Raw genomic sequence first — 15,608 nt, forward strand, 5'->3', positions numbered from 1 at the left:
TTTGAAACTGTCTCATTGCTATTTGTTTCTCAATAAAATTATGGGGAAAAAAAGACAAACCTTGTATTTTTAAAGGATTTCCTTTTACAATCTTAAAAAAAAACAAAGAAAAAACAAAACCCTGCCCTAAGGAAAAAATGCAAAGAATGCAGGTTATTTTTTTCTTGACGAATCAGGAACCTCTGTTCCTCTACTGTATAGAACCCTGATTTTCCCACAATGCTCAGTTCTAATCCATCACTCCAGTCCATGTCATGTGGTATTAAAGTGCTTTTCAGCTCTCCCTCCTACATATGGTGCTTCTACAAGCCTTGCTGTGAGAGGCTCAGGCTTTACCTTCAAGCACAATCTTATTTCCAAATCTTTTCAAAGGCAGTTTTATAGAGGACCTAAATCCTAGGGGGTAGTCTCTGTGTGAAGTATATTAGGAAACTGAGGAGACTACTTAGTTTGACACTCAACCTAAATAAATGGGAATTTCTACTACAAATCAAGAAGAAGGCTGGTTCAGGAGCACAGACCAATGAGTGTTTTATATATATGCATATGTCCACACATATACACGCAACTTCTGTCACAAGGAGATTTCTAGGGCTCTGAAATAATATGCATACTTGTCCAGAGTCAGGATCGAGCTTCACTTTCAAACTGGGATCTTCACGCTGAAGGCATTTCAATGCATGATCCAAATCTGGGACATAAACAACAACAGTTTTCTTGGCATTTCATTTTCCAGGTAACTTACTATATGTCCTAGTACAGAAAATAGATGAACAGCAGACAGATTCTGAAAAATGTTATGGCTTATATCCAGATGTCTCCCAAGAGCCCCATGTCCTCACAGGTGGCTTTCGGACAGGAGTGGTTCACGGAACCCTGGACCTACCTGTGATGTTAGGTGAGGCCTGGTTCGACAGGGCGGTTGGAGGGGGAGTGACCCTGTAGGGTGTACCTCCTCCTACCTCCTCGATTGTGCCCTTCTTTTTCCAAGCCACCATGAAGTGGGCCCTTCACCTTGCCCTCCTGCCCCGGAGCCAGCCAACTGTGAAAAGATGAGCCAGCTTTGTGTGGTGGTGCACACCTGCAATCCCAGCACCTAGGAGGCTGAAGCAGGAGGATCACTACAAGTATGAGAACAGCCTGGGCTACATAGTGAATTCAAGGCCGGTCTGAACTACATATTGTAACCCTGAATCAAAACTAAAGCAATAAATAAATAAATAGGTGAGCCAAAAGAAACCTCTCCTTCTTTAAGTTTTAGGTATTGGGTTCTGTGTCTCAGCAACAGGAAAGTGACTAAGACAGAAAATTTCAAAGAGCCAAAAATGCTCCATAAAGAATAAAGCATGGGGCCAGGGAGATGGCTCAGTAGAATAAGCGCTTCCCTGGCAAGCATAGGGTCCTGAGTTCAATCCCTGCTACCACAAAAAAAAAAAAAAAAAAAAAAAAAAAAAAAAAAAAAAAGAAAGAAAGAAAGAAAGAAAGAAAGAAAGAAAGAAAGAAAGAGAAAAAAGCGTGATATAATGATGGGAGGTTATCTGAGAGTAGGTGATCTGAAAGAGTTTCTCCAGAACAATTCAGGAGAAGATAGAAAAAAGAAGACACTTATAAGCAAAAGCCTGAAGAAAACTAGCTTTGGATAGAATGGTGGTACACGGTACAGAAAAGCAGCAAGAAGCCCGTTGTCAGAGCTTGGTGGGTAATGGGGTAAGGGCGTAGCTCAGTGGTAAAGTGGCTGTCTAATGTGTGAGTCCGGGCTTTAACTCCTCGCATCACACACAAATGAAGGTGTACCATTAGATGAGATGTACAGTGGAGATCACTCCATACACAGGCTCGTGGATCACGGTAAGAAGTTGGGATCTGCACCAGGAAGCCACTGAAGGGCTTTGCTTTTGAAGGGGCAATAACATCATTTGATTATATTTTACAAAGATCAACCTAGGAACCAACTGAAAAGCCGAATGCCTTTAGAAATGCTGGTAGTGGGCCTGGGGAGACAGCTCAGTGGTCTAAGCACCTGCCTGGCAAGCGCAAGGATCCGGGTTTGATTCTCAGTACCGCATGCCATGTCAGCCCTGGAACCCTGGGCGCTCCATGCTGGCCACCAAAACCAGGCATGGTGCTGCACACCTGTAATTCCAGTGCTGGGGAAGCTGAGACAGGGGGATCACTACGAGTCTGAGCTGCATAGTAAACCCTGTATCAAATAAATAAACAAAAGATTAAAAAAAAAACACTGGCAGTAATGAGGGGGCTAAGTGCAGATAAAATTACACTATAAATAACCAAATACTAGTCCAATCCTTCCACGATATAATAACACAACCTCAGAGGAAATACAAAGATATTCTTTGTATTAAACATGTCATCTAAAGTGAAATGATACTTACATACAATTAACTGATAAGTATACTCTCCTTTATACAATAAAGATCTTAGAAGTTCAGCACACAAAAGATGAACTGAAGGAAAGGATGGGAGCCACCCTACAGGTTAATGAGCTAACATTGTCAGTTACACACCCAAGGTGCTCTTCAATGTGAAAACCAAGCCTCCTGGAACTGCTGTCTGGAGGTCATGGGCCGGTATTGCTGATCTGAATTGGATTCCCCCCTTCCCCGCCCCCAGTGGCTCAGGCTGCCTGAAGGACAGGTCTGATAAGGCAGGTGGAGCAGGGGATCGAAACTCAGTATTCTGCGCCTGACTGCATTTGCATGAGCAGCCACTTAAACTGAGCTAAGGGGCAGGCCCTCATACCATCAGAATTGGAAGGCAATGCAAAAAGTGCCAAAAGGCACTCTAAGAAACAAGAAAACCGCTGCTTTACCCGTTTTAACTTCAGTGCTGTTCCTGAACCAAATGGCTAAAAAAGATCCAGCCGCCCTCAGAATTTAGGGCTCTCCTCTACCTGCACTTCGATTTCTGTCATGCAAATGGCATGGGGGGAAGCAAGGCCCTGGAACTGCTGCATGGCTAGGACTTTCTCTTCTCCATTAGGTCCTCGGGAAGCCATGGAGTGGGAATAAAGATTTCCTTTGTTTTTCCACAATCTATATACATTCAACTTGTTTTCAAGGAAAGCAAAACTAAGCTTTTCCTTAATCTAATATAGGCATTCATCAACAGCCTCACAGAAAGGTGATGCTTGAGCTGAAGCCTAAAGAAAAGCAAACATTTTCCAAGCATACTTAGTCAGAGTCACTCTTATAATGTGAAGGAGAATAGAGTGAAAAGATACAGCAATGCAAAAAGAGCACAGCATCTCTAAGACATTAAAACTACTTCCCTATGGGTGTATAATGCATACTCTTATTTTTCTTCTTTTGCAATATTAGATTACAGCCACTATACCTAGCAAAAGACTGCTTTTACCAGACTCCTCTGCAAGCAGTGTTGGCCAATGACCTAAGAAATGTTAGACAGAAGGGAGTACATCTTCACCCCTTACACCTTTCCTGCCTTCAGGAACCCCAAGGGTTCACTGAGCCTCACATCATCATCACAGGACTGCATAGTTAATATATAAATTTCTTCACTGGATTATTTTGCTAGAAAACAAAATAAATGGCCATTTTTATAAATGAATAATTTGGTGCTGGCCCCACCCTTGGGTGCACTGAGACAGCAATGGAGTCTGGGTGTGGTGGCGCACCTGTAATCCCAGCAGTAGGGAGGCAGAAATCAGGAGGCTCACTACAAATCCGAGCTCCACAGTGATACCCTGCACAAACCACCCTCCAAAAAAACCCTTAAAAAAAATAATTTGAGTAATCAACTATCTGATTGAACAGAGTACAAGTAAGCCCACTTACTTATAAGCTTATAGCTAACACTGGAAGAACAACAGTAAGGAATATGAGAAAAATGGCCAAGATATAAGAAAAGAAAAATACAGAAGAATCTGTAAAACTAAAAATACCTCAGTAAAAAACTAGGCCAACCTCAAGAAATGCATACCAGTAAGTTCAAATCCAATCGCACAATCGCACAAGAAATCCTTGCGGGTATATTGCATTTTACTCAGCATGTCAGGACACTCCCTCACTGATCCACACCGTACCTGGCTGTGTGGCCACCGATGGGGGCTCTATGGTACAGAAGAAGACTGGCTCTGGGACCTCCACCCCGGCCAGGAGCAGGCTCTCCACTCCGCTGCTCTGGCTCTGCTGCTTTTCTCCCTCTCTCTTGGCTCGCTGAGCTGCAGCCAGTGCACTGGACTTAGAGTACACAAGGGTGTCTCCAGTGGCCGTCTGTGAGCAAACAAGACGGTGTAAACAACAGTACCTCTGCCACTAACAGCTACCAGATAAAAAACTGAATGTGCCGCTTTTTTATCTCCAGAGCTTAAGAGAAATAAATCTACAAAGCTCTCTGAAACTTTGTAGAAGGAAAGCTCATTTTACTTGGGTAAGAATTTTATCCTAGGGCCGGAGAGATGGCTCAGTAGAATAACTGCTTCCCTGGCAAGCGCAAGGGCCTGCGTTCAATCCCCAGTTCCACAAAAAGGAAAAAAAAAAAAAGAATTTTATCCTAAATATCACTGTAATAAATTCTAATAAACAATAAAACAGATATACATATGCACAACACACCACCAAAGTTCATTTGGCAAAATAAATGTACGCAGTTAAAATTTCAGTCATAACAAGAAAGGTACAGGAGAAATCCTTTATAATGCTTTAATACCAGTAAGAATAGAATTACTATTTTACAGAAAATTCTCTAACTAAAATATACAATAAAGCAGAATAACTTGATCATGCAGAACTGATAGCTTCCATGTAGAATACAGTTATTTTTTATTTTTTTATTTTTTTGGCGGAACCGGGGATTGAACTCAGACCCTTGCGCTTGCTAGGGAAGCACTTATTCCACTGAGCCATCTCCCTGGCCCTACAGTTATTTTTAGAACTACATTTTTTTTTTAATGTATTTGATACAGGGTCTCACTACGTAGCTGAGACTCATAGTGATTCTCCTGTGTCAACCTCCCCAGCACTGGGATTACAGGCATGCACCACCAGACCCCGTCTTGGTGGCGGGCTCAGTGTGCCAGAAGCAGGGTTGTCATGGAATGGGATCCCTGGTACCAGGGATCAAACCTAGGTCCTTGCGCTTGCCTAGGCAGATGCTTAGACCTCTGAGCTATCTCTGCAGTCCTAAAACTACATCTTGAGTTCCAATGTTTTATTTTTTAAAATTTTTTCCCAGGCCTTTGCCCTTGCCAGGGAAGCGCTTATTCCACTGAGCCATTCCCCCCATTGAGTTCCAATCTTTTATATCATAAAATTCCATGCCAATTTCCTTCTCTATAAAGACAGTTCTGTTAAGCAATTTGTGGAGCTCCTTCATATATATATATGTACAGGACCCAGGTAGACAGAGGGGACACTTTAATACCAGAGTTCAATTTCCAGAGTATGGGAATTTTCTACTTCAGAATTCTGAAGTTTACAATTAACCACCAAGAGTTTAAAATGTTAAAAGCAACCCAAATGACAGATACACTAAAATTAATGAAAATATATCTGAATATACCAATAGAAAATGTCTTTAATTTTAACCCACCAAAAATAGACACAACATCCAAATATTTTCACCTGTTCACACTACAGGTGTCTACGCAGTGCCTACTTCATGCAAGCACTGATCTACAGACAGGACAGAATTGTGAGCAAAAGAAACAAAAATACTTGTCCTCATGGAGCCTTCAATTAGCAAAATATTTTAAATTATTTTCCATTGAGTTATAAGGTTAAATTTTCTGCAATGATGAACACAGGCAAAAATACAATGGGAACACTACTTAAGTTTAAGACATACATATGTACCTATAAATTATATATTTACTTAGATTTGAACTTCGTGAATATAAATACAATCCATTCTATGTTCTATAATTTTCTATCAAATGTATGATATTCAACCTTGTTGATGAATAGGCTGCAATTGTCAGTATCCTATTGCTGGAAGAGTCTAGATTTACAGATTTTTGCTACTACAAAATACCTCCCTATAACTAAACATTTATACATTATTTCTGAGAAGACATTTGGTCACTTACATGTTTAAGCCCAACAGTCAAAGCAATGTTGCCAGCAGTTAGTGAAGGGATTTCTATATGTTGGTCAGCAAATGGCAAAAGCAGACGACTTATTCTCTCCCTGTAAAACCATGATTTATATTAGAAAAGGGTTTTTTAAAAATGAGTTGTTTTAAACAACCTAAGCTTCTACTTACGTGCAATTTCCATTAATATTATGGATAGCTGACTGGGGTTTTAGCATGCCTGAGTAAATGCGTATAAAAACCAGTGGGCCCCGCTGCTTGTCGTGGAGAACTTTAAATGCCAATGCACATAAGTCACCGTTATACCACTGCCTAGAAAATAAAAGGACATTCCACAAAGGCCCATAAGATGCACTGTCCACTGGTCTGTACAGACCAAATCAGAATCACTGCAGAGAAGATCCCTCTTGTCCCAGCCAGTAAGCAATGTCAGCGTGCTTCTCTTCCTTTTTTTTGTATTTTAGGGAAGGGTCTACAGGATGTTCAAGGTCTCACTACTACATCGGACTCATAGTGATCAGCCTGCTTACAGCTTCCCAAGAGCTGCGGTTACAGGCACGCACCACAATGCCAGGGGATCGAACCCCTGGCCCCTGCGCCTGCTTGCAAGCACTTTAATCTGCTGAGCTATTTGGCCAGCCCAGTGTGCTTCTCTTCCATGGACTACATTATTTGAGATATGGTTATGCCTTAAAAGCTAAAACCAACAAATTCTTGTCCCATTATTACCTCTAACTGTAAATTATGTCAAAGCCAAGAGCTCTCTCCTTCAGAAGTATATCTGAGAACAGCATACGCTTCTCAAGAAACCTAAAAAGGATAAACCAGTAGGTACCTTTCAGCATTTACTCTCTCCCCTCGCTTTCTGTCCAGCTGCATAACTAGAATTCTACAAACCTAAAGTTGTTTATACCATCAACATTCTTATTTGTGTTTACTGATAGTTTTTAGAAAGGCTGAATTTTCCTGAAATTGCCAAATTTGGTGCATAGATGCATTTTTCTAAGAAGATTAGTCTCAAAAAAGTCTATGACTTAAGTCGGTTAAATATGTCAACATAGTACCTCTCTAATCTTATTCTTTTTTTTTTTTTTTTAATGTGGAACTGGGGATAACTCAGGCCCTTGCACTTGCCAGGGAAGCACTTATTCTAGTGAACCATCTAATCTTATTCTTAGTTCTTCCAATTTTTCACTTTAGTAAATATAGAGAGCTTACCATATACCTACACTGTCCTTGTGCTCAGTTTTAGTTCACTAAATTTTTTAAAATTTTATTTATTTATTTGTGTGTGTGTGTGTGTGGCCAGCTCAGCCCACCGGGGGCGGGGCTGGCAGGCATGTGGTGCTGGGGGATTGAACCGCAGTCCCTGTGCTTCGCTAAGCTTGTTCTAAGTAGGTGCTTTAGATCACTGAGCCATCTCACCAGCCCCAAGTTCACGAAATTTTTATACAACCCAACAGATAAGTCTTACTCTCTGAATTTTATAGGTGAAGACGCTAAGCAACTTGGAAGTGCTGGTATTTAAATCAAACAGCACATGTTCATAACCACATCACCATGATACGTTTCCATTTAAAATGAAGTTATTAATGTCCTAGCTAATAGAACTAAAGCCCACTTCTCTGCTAGTTGGCATAATGCTTAGAATTTACTATTCAAAAATAAAACTGGTAGTGACAGGATCTTTCTTTATAGCTACAAACTACATTGAGCTTATAAAAAAGTCCTGAAATCTACATAAATCTATCGAATGTTTAACATGGTTGACATTTACTCACACATGGTGAAGTTACAGTTTGTTAATTCCATATGTAAACATGACAGCTTATAGAAGATGATAAAAAAAGTAAGAGTTACTATGTAATTTTTCAAGCAAAGTTTCAAATATAAGTTATTATGGCTCTAAATTAGGAATTTACAAAGACCTTTTTTAATTAGTTTAACTTAATTTTATACATAGGGTCTCATTACACAGTTCTGACTCATAGTGATCCACCTGTCTCAGCCTTGCTAGTGCTGGGATTACAGGTGTGCACCACCATATTCCGTTTCAGGACCCGTATGGCGCACCCAAGGTTCTGGGGCAGCAAGACATTCTTCACCATTGCTATTCTAAAGCAGTGATTTAACTACTTTTTCTCAAACCAGGCTTACTCGTCTTGACCTACTAGTTTTTCGAAGGCTGTAGGAGTCACCTAGGTACTTACAGAAAGTCATAGTTCCGTTCCTCAGGTGATGGCAAGTACATAGTAACAGCATCCAACAGGGGCTGTACGGCTTTGTTTTTCAGGGCGCTTCCACACAGCACGGGCACTGCTGTCTGAGTCAGCGTCACTCTGCGTATTGCAGCCTGTAGCTACACAGCAGAGATACAAGTAAACATGTACTTCATGTCCAGCATCCTGATCTCTGCCAGACTCTCAGAATCAGAGGTCTCCCCTAACTACCCTGTGAAACAACACTCCTAACCGCATTTCCATTATTCTTTATGGCTTTATTTTTCGTTATAATACCAATCACTACCTGGCCTGTTAAGATATGTGTTTACTTTCTTTTTTTTTTTTTTCTTTTTTAAAACTTTGTCTTTGTAATATTATTTTTTTAAATTTTTTAATTCATTTTAACGAGAAAAAAACAGCAATGAAAGTTTCAAAACAGGTTAGGACAGTTAATATAATTAATACATTGCATATTGTTGTCTTCATTATTCAGAGGACAAGATGCAGATATATTTTGTCTAAACAGTATTAGTACAAACCTTACTTCTCATTGAACTAAGAGAAAGTAGCTATTTATCCTATTTTGTATATACATATATTTTTTAAATACAAAATGGTCCTTTATTTAAAAATATGTGCTTACTATCTGTCTCTTATAGAATGTAAAATCCCTATGAGCATTTGAGTAACCCCCATGAAAATACCACTAAACTCCCAGAAACTAGAAAAGTTTAAGATTTGTGTTAAAAAGTATTTTTTTTGAACAAATGAATTAATACTGTTGTGATTCAACATTGATAGCTACTAGAACTGGTCAAGAATAAAAATACAATTTTTTCAAATGAATTAAAATCCAGAAGAAAATCAATGTCAAAAAAGAGGAAGCAGGGCCAAGGACACAGCTCAGTACGGCTCCTGCCTGGCTAGTGCAAGGTCCCAAGTTTGATTCCTGGTACAAAAAAGAAATCCAAGACCTCAAGAACCAAGAAAAATTTATAAGCGATTAATGAGAACTGGTAGGTCAATTCCACTTTAGAGTGAGTTCTCTAAAAACAAAATTCACATGACATGGACTAGGGTATAATAAAACATGTTTAAACATTTTAAATATTAAAAGTTTAAAAAATGTTTTCATTTAAAGGAAAAAATCATTTTTCTACATTTCATTTCAAGTGACTAAAATGATGCCTCAGTCCTTGTTTTGTTTTGTCTTTTTTTTAAAGACAGGGTCTTCACGCTGGCCTTGAATATACAGCAATCCTCCTGGCTTAGCTTCCACAGTGCTGGGATTACAGGTGTGCACTGTCACACCCAGCCCCTATTTTTACAGAAGATCTTTAAAGTGAATTTGTTGCACTCATCATTTTATACCTGACTACTTGATGTACTCTTATGTCTCATAAAGGAAAGTAAAAAATAAATTTGTCAAGTTCATGGGGGGGGGAGTGCCCAGCAGAATCTAGCTCCTACAATTAACTACTATGAATATCTTGCACACCTCTTCTCACATTTGATGCTAAAAATATTTTTTTAAAAAAGAGGAGCCAGGGAGATAGCGCAGTAGAATAAGCACTTGCCTGGCAAGCACAGGGTCCTGAGTTCAATCCCATGCAAAAGTATAACTGACTCAGAAAACAAATCTGAGCAAAATGACTTTGTAGTAGCCTGGACTTCAGTACAAATTTTCTGCCTGTGATTTCCCTAAACACCCTCCGGAATTGATCAGAATGAGGAGGAAATGCTAGAGGACGAGTGACTAACCGTCCGGCCTGTGTGCAGGAAAAGCACAACCGTTAATTCTGTAAAGTATGTATGCAAAAGCTTGAGTACCTCTTTCAGTGACTTTATCTTAATTTTGAGGTCAGTATTTCCTGATAGTAACTAAAGTTAGAAAAGCAAACATAACTAAGGAAAATCAAACTACATTCAATCAGTAAAATTTTAGAAAACTACTGAATAATGTAATTACCTTTTCAGCTGGTAGCAAATCAAAATTTTCACTAAATTCACCTAAAACCAAGTCAGCAAATTCATCATCCAAATCTGCAACCTACAAAAAAAGGCTTTAAGTTGTATAACCTGCATTTCTTTTCATAACTATTAATTTGTCTAAGTACTACAAATATGCACTATCTGCCTTATTCAAGCTAAACAACTCTTCACGTTTAATTTTTCTTTTAAAAAAGGAAATTGGAAATTGAAGCTAATGCTATTATGAGATTCCTAAATTTACAGAAAGCCAGAGCCTGGTAAAACACATCAGTAAAAGAATATCTACTCAAGAATGCTCAAAGAAACAAACAAAACCGCATATTTTATAGACCCTAATAACACACACAATGGATTGCTGGTTTTAGATAAATGTAGGTGTTTTAGTTAATAGGAAGCTTCAGCTGGTACCTAACATTTTAAATGATCTTCAGATTTTTCCAAGAAAGTAACTGAAAGAACCAATCTTAGTGTAATCACACAATGAAGGAAAACATGAGGAATATTAGCATTATTTAATGAAATGCAGTTCTCTAATTCATACTTTTCTAATCCTTGACTATATGGAACAAGATTAATTCAGCTGACAAATAAACCAACTTCAGGGGCCGGGGAGATGGCTCAATAGGATAAGCGCTTGACTGGCAAACGCAAGGATCTGAGTTCAATCCCCGGTTCTGAAATAAGTAAGTAAATAAATAAACCAACTTCATAAATCGACAGTATATGGAAAAAAATTCACACCTGGTGAGATAAACACAAGAGTTAATTTCTGCAGAAATCTCCCTACTCCCTCCCAGCATTGTGTGCATGCATGCGTGCATGCGCACGTGCGCGTGATGAAGCCTAGCTTCTGAAATGGGATGGCCTGGAAATGAGTTTGTCACACTGTATCCTGCACTCTACGTTAGCTCCTCACAGCAAACAACGGCACCCACCTCTAGTGGCCACTGTGAAGAGTGCAGATCATCTAATTCCAGTCATGCGTCAAAACATGTGGTAAGTGAACAACTGTTCAATTGTACTTAAAGCGACTGCGATGGTAAATTTCCTACACATTTACCACATTTCAATGTATTTTAAGTTGGATAACAGAATTACAAAAGATGGCTGAAGAAATCAATTTTTAAGTGAAAAATCAATGGGCTCAAAAACAATTTTTTTTCCTACTCTAGGATACAAGGATTCTGGTATGTTTCACTTATTGCTCTATACATTAGCAGTATAATATAAATATGACAAAAACTAACAAAAGTGCTATTTTATATTAAATTTTATTATTTTAAGTTTGTATTATTTATATATTTAATCTTATATTAATTTTATATTAAATTTTAGGATATAGGCGATCCAGCAGTATATGCTAACTAAATTATTTTTTAATTTCCCAATAATTCGCTATCTGTTATGGTAGAAGACTGGCAATTTCTCTGACCCAGCAATTCTAAATTTAACACTTAAGAAACTCCTGCATATGTACACAGAAGCTATGAAGATGTTTTGTAGCAATACTGTCTGTTATAGCAAAAATCCCACCACAAAGTCCATGTTTAGGCAAACAGACAATAAATCTGGTACAAATAGGCTGGCCAGACAGCTCAACGGATCAAAGTGCCTGTTTAGGAAGATGCAGGGGCCAGGGTTTGATCCCCAGGTGGGTGACGATCCCGCCCCCGGAGCAAGCTGAGATGGCAATTGAGACTGGGCGTGGTGGTATGTGCCTGTAATCCCAGTACTTGGGAGGCTGAAAACAGGAGGATCACCACAAGTCCAATCTTCATAGTGAGATCCTGTAGACCCTGTACTAAATACATAAAAAAAGAAGAAAAAAAGGGGCCAGGGAGATAGCTCAGCAGAATAAGCAACTTGCCTAGCAAGTGCAAGGGCCTGAGTTCAATCCCCAGTTCCGCAAAGAAAAAAAGGAAAAAAAAAAATCTGGTACAACCATATACTGGAATAATACATAATAATGAAAATGAATAAACTGCATACCCAGCAACTGGGGTGAATTTTCAACACAATATGAAGCAAAAGTAATAAAATACAAATAGTATCATTCTGTTTAATCCAAGTTCACTAACATGCAAAACTAAGTTCTTTATGGATATAAACACTTGTAATAAGCCATAAAGAAAACCAAAATAAAAAATAAATTTAAAATAAGACATTGGGGAGCTAGAAGACATCACTTAGTGGTACAGTGTATACTTAACATCAACCCCCAGCACCAAATTCAAAACAAACTCATTTTTTATACATACATACACGTACATACGTGTATATATGTACTTTATACATTCTTTATGTAATTTTATATAAAATTTCATAATATAATATACCCAAAAGTTTTTACTAAATATTCATTTACAATTTTAAAGTCAAAGCATATTTTACTTGTTCAATTAGGGAATTCCTTGCTTCAACAGTCTCCTTTAGCAATTCAGGGTCATTTTTTTCCAAGAGGGGTTTTCTCTCAAAGTCTTTTCCATCATCTGAATTAGAATTCCAAACAAGTTTCTCTTTATTTATTATATCTATCACTCCTTTGAAAGTTTTGGCTTCACCAATTGGTAGCTGTAAAGTAGAGTAAGATTGATTGCTCACTTAGAACACCATTAAAGACAACAAATTTTTAATTATGCCACTTTCCCTAAAATATCTATTATCATTTATTTATAACTCAACTTTGTCCAAAAATGGACATTTATGCAACTTACCTGTAAAAGCAAAGGCTTTGCCTTCAATTTTTCTTTGATGCTTTCAACTGCATACTTAAAACTATGGGAAGCAAAATTAATCTTGGTTATAGACAAAATTTCTTAAAATAGGTTTAAGCATGTTCTCTAAAATAATCTCTTCATTCTGAGTACTCATTTAACAGTTTTCCACAGAGCAGTTTCTTGAATAAGCTTTCACACCAATTTCAGGTAACAGTGATTAAATATCCACCATAATAGTGCCACACAAACGTTTAGGGGATTATTATTATTGGTGGTTGTGGTGATGGTGGTGGTGGTAGAAGCAGTAGTATTACCAGCATCATGCAAGTCAACTATGAGGTTACAGTAAAGTGAATTGGGGTTGGGGAGATAGCTCGGTAGTCTAAGTGCCTTCCTGGTCAAGCTCAAGGACCCAAGTTCAATCCCCTGTACCACATGCCCTGCCAGCCCTGACACCAGGCATGGTGGCATACACCTGTAATCCCAGTGCTGGGGAGGCTCAGACAGGAGGTTCACTATGAATCTGAACTGTGTAGTGAGACCCTGTAACACATAAATTAAAAATTTTTGTAAGAATAAGGTCACATAAGTTAATAAACTAAAGATTCAAATGCAAGATTTTATTTGAATCAACCAGATTTATTATCACACAAAGCTATTAGCTTTTCTTGAGATTAATTCTTCTATACTTTCAGGTTGTTTTCAATTTTTTGGGGGGGAACCTGGGGGTGGAACCCAAGGCATTCACACTGAGCTACAATCTTCACCCCTTTTAATTTTGAGCCACATTCTCACTAAGTTGCCCAAGTTGGACTCAAACTTGGCATCTTTGTGCTTCAGTTTCCTAAGTGCTGCGATCACAGGTATGTGCCACTGCACCTGCTATCACTTAGGTATTCATATGTTGTCCATGCCTATGCTCTGAGGCTGGCTACCCACGGTCTACCTGCCATCCTTGGCCCATGGACAGATATATACATGCAGCTCATTCCAGCCCCTCCCAGGTTTTGGCACCAAATGGTAGGTACAAACCCATGCAATCGACCAGACCAGGCATTCTGATTCAAGTAGATTTATTGGGGCCAGCAGGCAAGCTGGCTGTCTAGTGAACCAACACAGCAACGAACAAGGCAAAGCACAGGGATTTAAGGTGTTTGAGGTGGGGGCTGGTGTTTGTGGGCTGGAATAGCTGAGGGAGAGCCAATCTTGGCAGAGCAATCTGGTCTGAGGGGGACTTTCGATGTTAACAAAGGAGAGTTTCTGTGGTTGCTTGCCCAGGTCAAAGTCAGGCATACTTGTTTTGTGGTTTGGGGCTTGGTTCTGCGTGGGGCTAAGAGGGAGAAAGTTTGGAGCAGGGTGCCTGGGAAACTTTGAATCCTAACCTATAGATATTATTATTATTGATACAGGGTCCTGCTACAGTTTGGACTTGTAGTAATCCTCCTGTCTCAGGCTCCCCAGTGCTAGGATTCCAGGAGTACGCCACCACACATGGTTCTGGGGCTGGCACAGTCTGACACGCAGTACCAGGGATTGAACTTGGGACCTTACACTTGCCAGGCAGGCACTTAAGCCACTGAGCTATCTCCCCAGCCTACATTAGATTGAAGATGATTTGCCACTTACCAGCTTTCTGTTAATATTGTTATTTAACCTAAAGATTAGCTGCTCTGAAATTATTTATGGAATTAGGATTCCATAGAATATTTGTACCTTAGTTGGAAGAGTAACTACTTCTAAACTTAGGCTGTAGCCCATGAAAAGTTCACTTTGATAAACAAAGAAATACACTCTATACCTTGCCCCAGCTTTGTCCATCTTATTTAAAAAGCAGATTCGAGGTATCTTGTGTTTATCAGCTTGCCTCCACACTGTGAGAGTTTGGGCCTAAAGGAAAGAGGGAAGGAGAAAACACTGACACGTTGGATATACACACACTGGACCAAAAGAACTACATTACTAGCTACAGAATGAATAGATCCAAGAATCTTTCACACCATGGAATCAGGCCCGACTCTAAGACAAAATTAGTTCCACTACACTTATACTTCTAGGGTCACTGTTTTGCAATCAATAAAACTGAGAAAGTGATAAAGGGGGATAAAGAGTGTGCCTGAAATTGTGTGATAATATTTTGGGTGAAGTAGATTCCACATAAAGAAAATCAACACTTGGGAGTGTACCAAGTCACGGAAAGAATACTGAATGGAGAATCCGAAGCCTAAGCTTCACATAGCCTCACTTTTCCTAGGATATGCCACAACACTGAACTAATTTAATGTCAGATTTCTGTTGTGTGAAACGGACTTTTGCCTTAATTCAGACCCACCCCAGGACTACGAAGATATTTTTTTCTCCTAAAAGCTATCAATGCAAGCTTGACATTACAATGCATTCAAAATTAATGTGGGAATGAATTATGGTGAAAGATATATGGGAAATAAGAAACATTATCTTTCCATGAACAGAAACATGCAAGAATAAAAACTCCTTTCATTGCAAGCCTTTTTATTGAAGTGGATGCCACTTGAACATATACTCATAAGTGAAATAAACCAGACACACATGTGTAAATATCGTATAGTCTCCCTAGTGTAAGAACTCC

At 39.0% G+C, this 15,608-nt stretch overlaps 1 protein-coding gene across 3 annotated transcripts in view; it reads right to left on the bottom strand.

Annotated features, from left to right (window-relative positions):
- Positions 1-15,608, bottom strand: part of Gfm2 (G elongation factor mitochondrial 2) — a 69,185-nt gene that overhangs the window by 19,318 nt on the left and 34,259 nt on the right. For all 3 annotated transcript variants that reach the window (XM_004643485.3, XM_023703658.1, XM_023703659.1), the window contains 9 exons: positions 14,802-14,890; positions 13,001-13,061; positions 12,678-12,857; positions 10,264-10,344; positions 8,283-8,431; positions 6,244-6,384; positions 6,068-6,167; positions 4,064-4,253; positions 615-691 (listed from right to left, as the gene is read on the bottom strand). In XM_004643485.3, coding sequence (XP_004643542.1) covers positions 615-691; positions 4,064-4,253; positions 6,068-6,167; positions 6,244-6,384; positions 8,283-8,431; positions 10,264-10,344; positions 12,678-12,857; positions 13,001-13,061; positions 14,802-14,890 — 1,068 coding nt within the window. The remainder of the gene's footprint in view (positions 1-614; positions 692-4,063; positions 4,254-6,067; positions 6,168-6,243; positions 6,385-8,282; positions 8,432-10,263; positions 10,345-12,677; positions 12,858-13,000; positions 13,062-14,801; positions 14,891-15,608) is intronic.

This window comes from Octodon degus, unplaced genomic scaffold (assembly GCF_000260255.1).
Source record: "Octodon degus isolate 3935 unplaced genomic scaffold, OctDeg1.0 scaffold00177, whole genome shotgun sequence".
Taxonomy (NCBI): Eukaryota; Metazoa; Chordata; class Mammalia; order Rodentia; family Octodontidae; genus Octodon; species Octodon degus.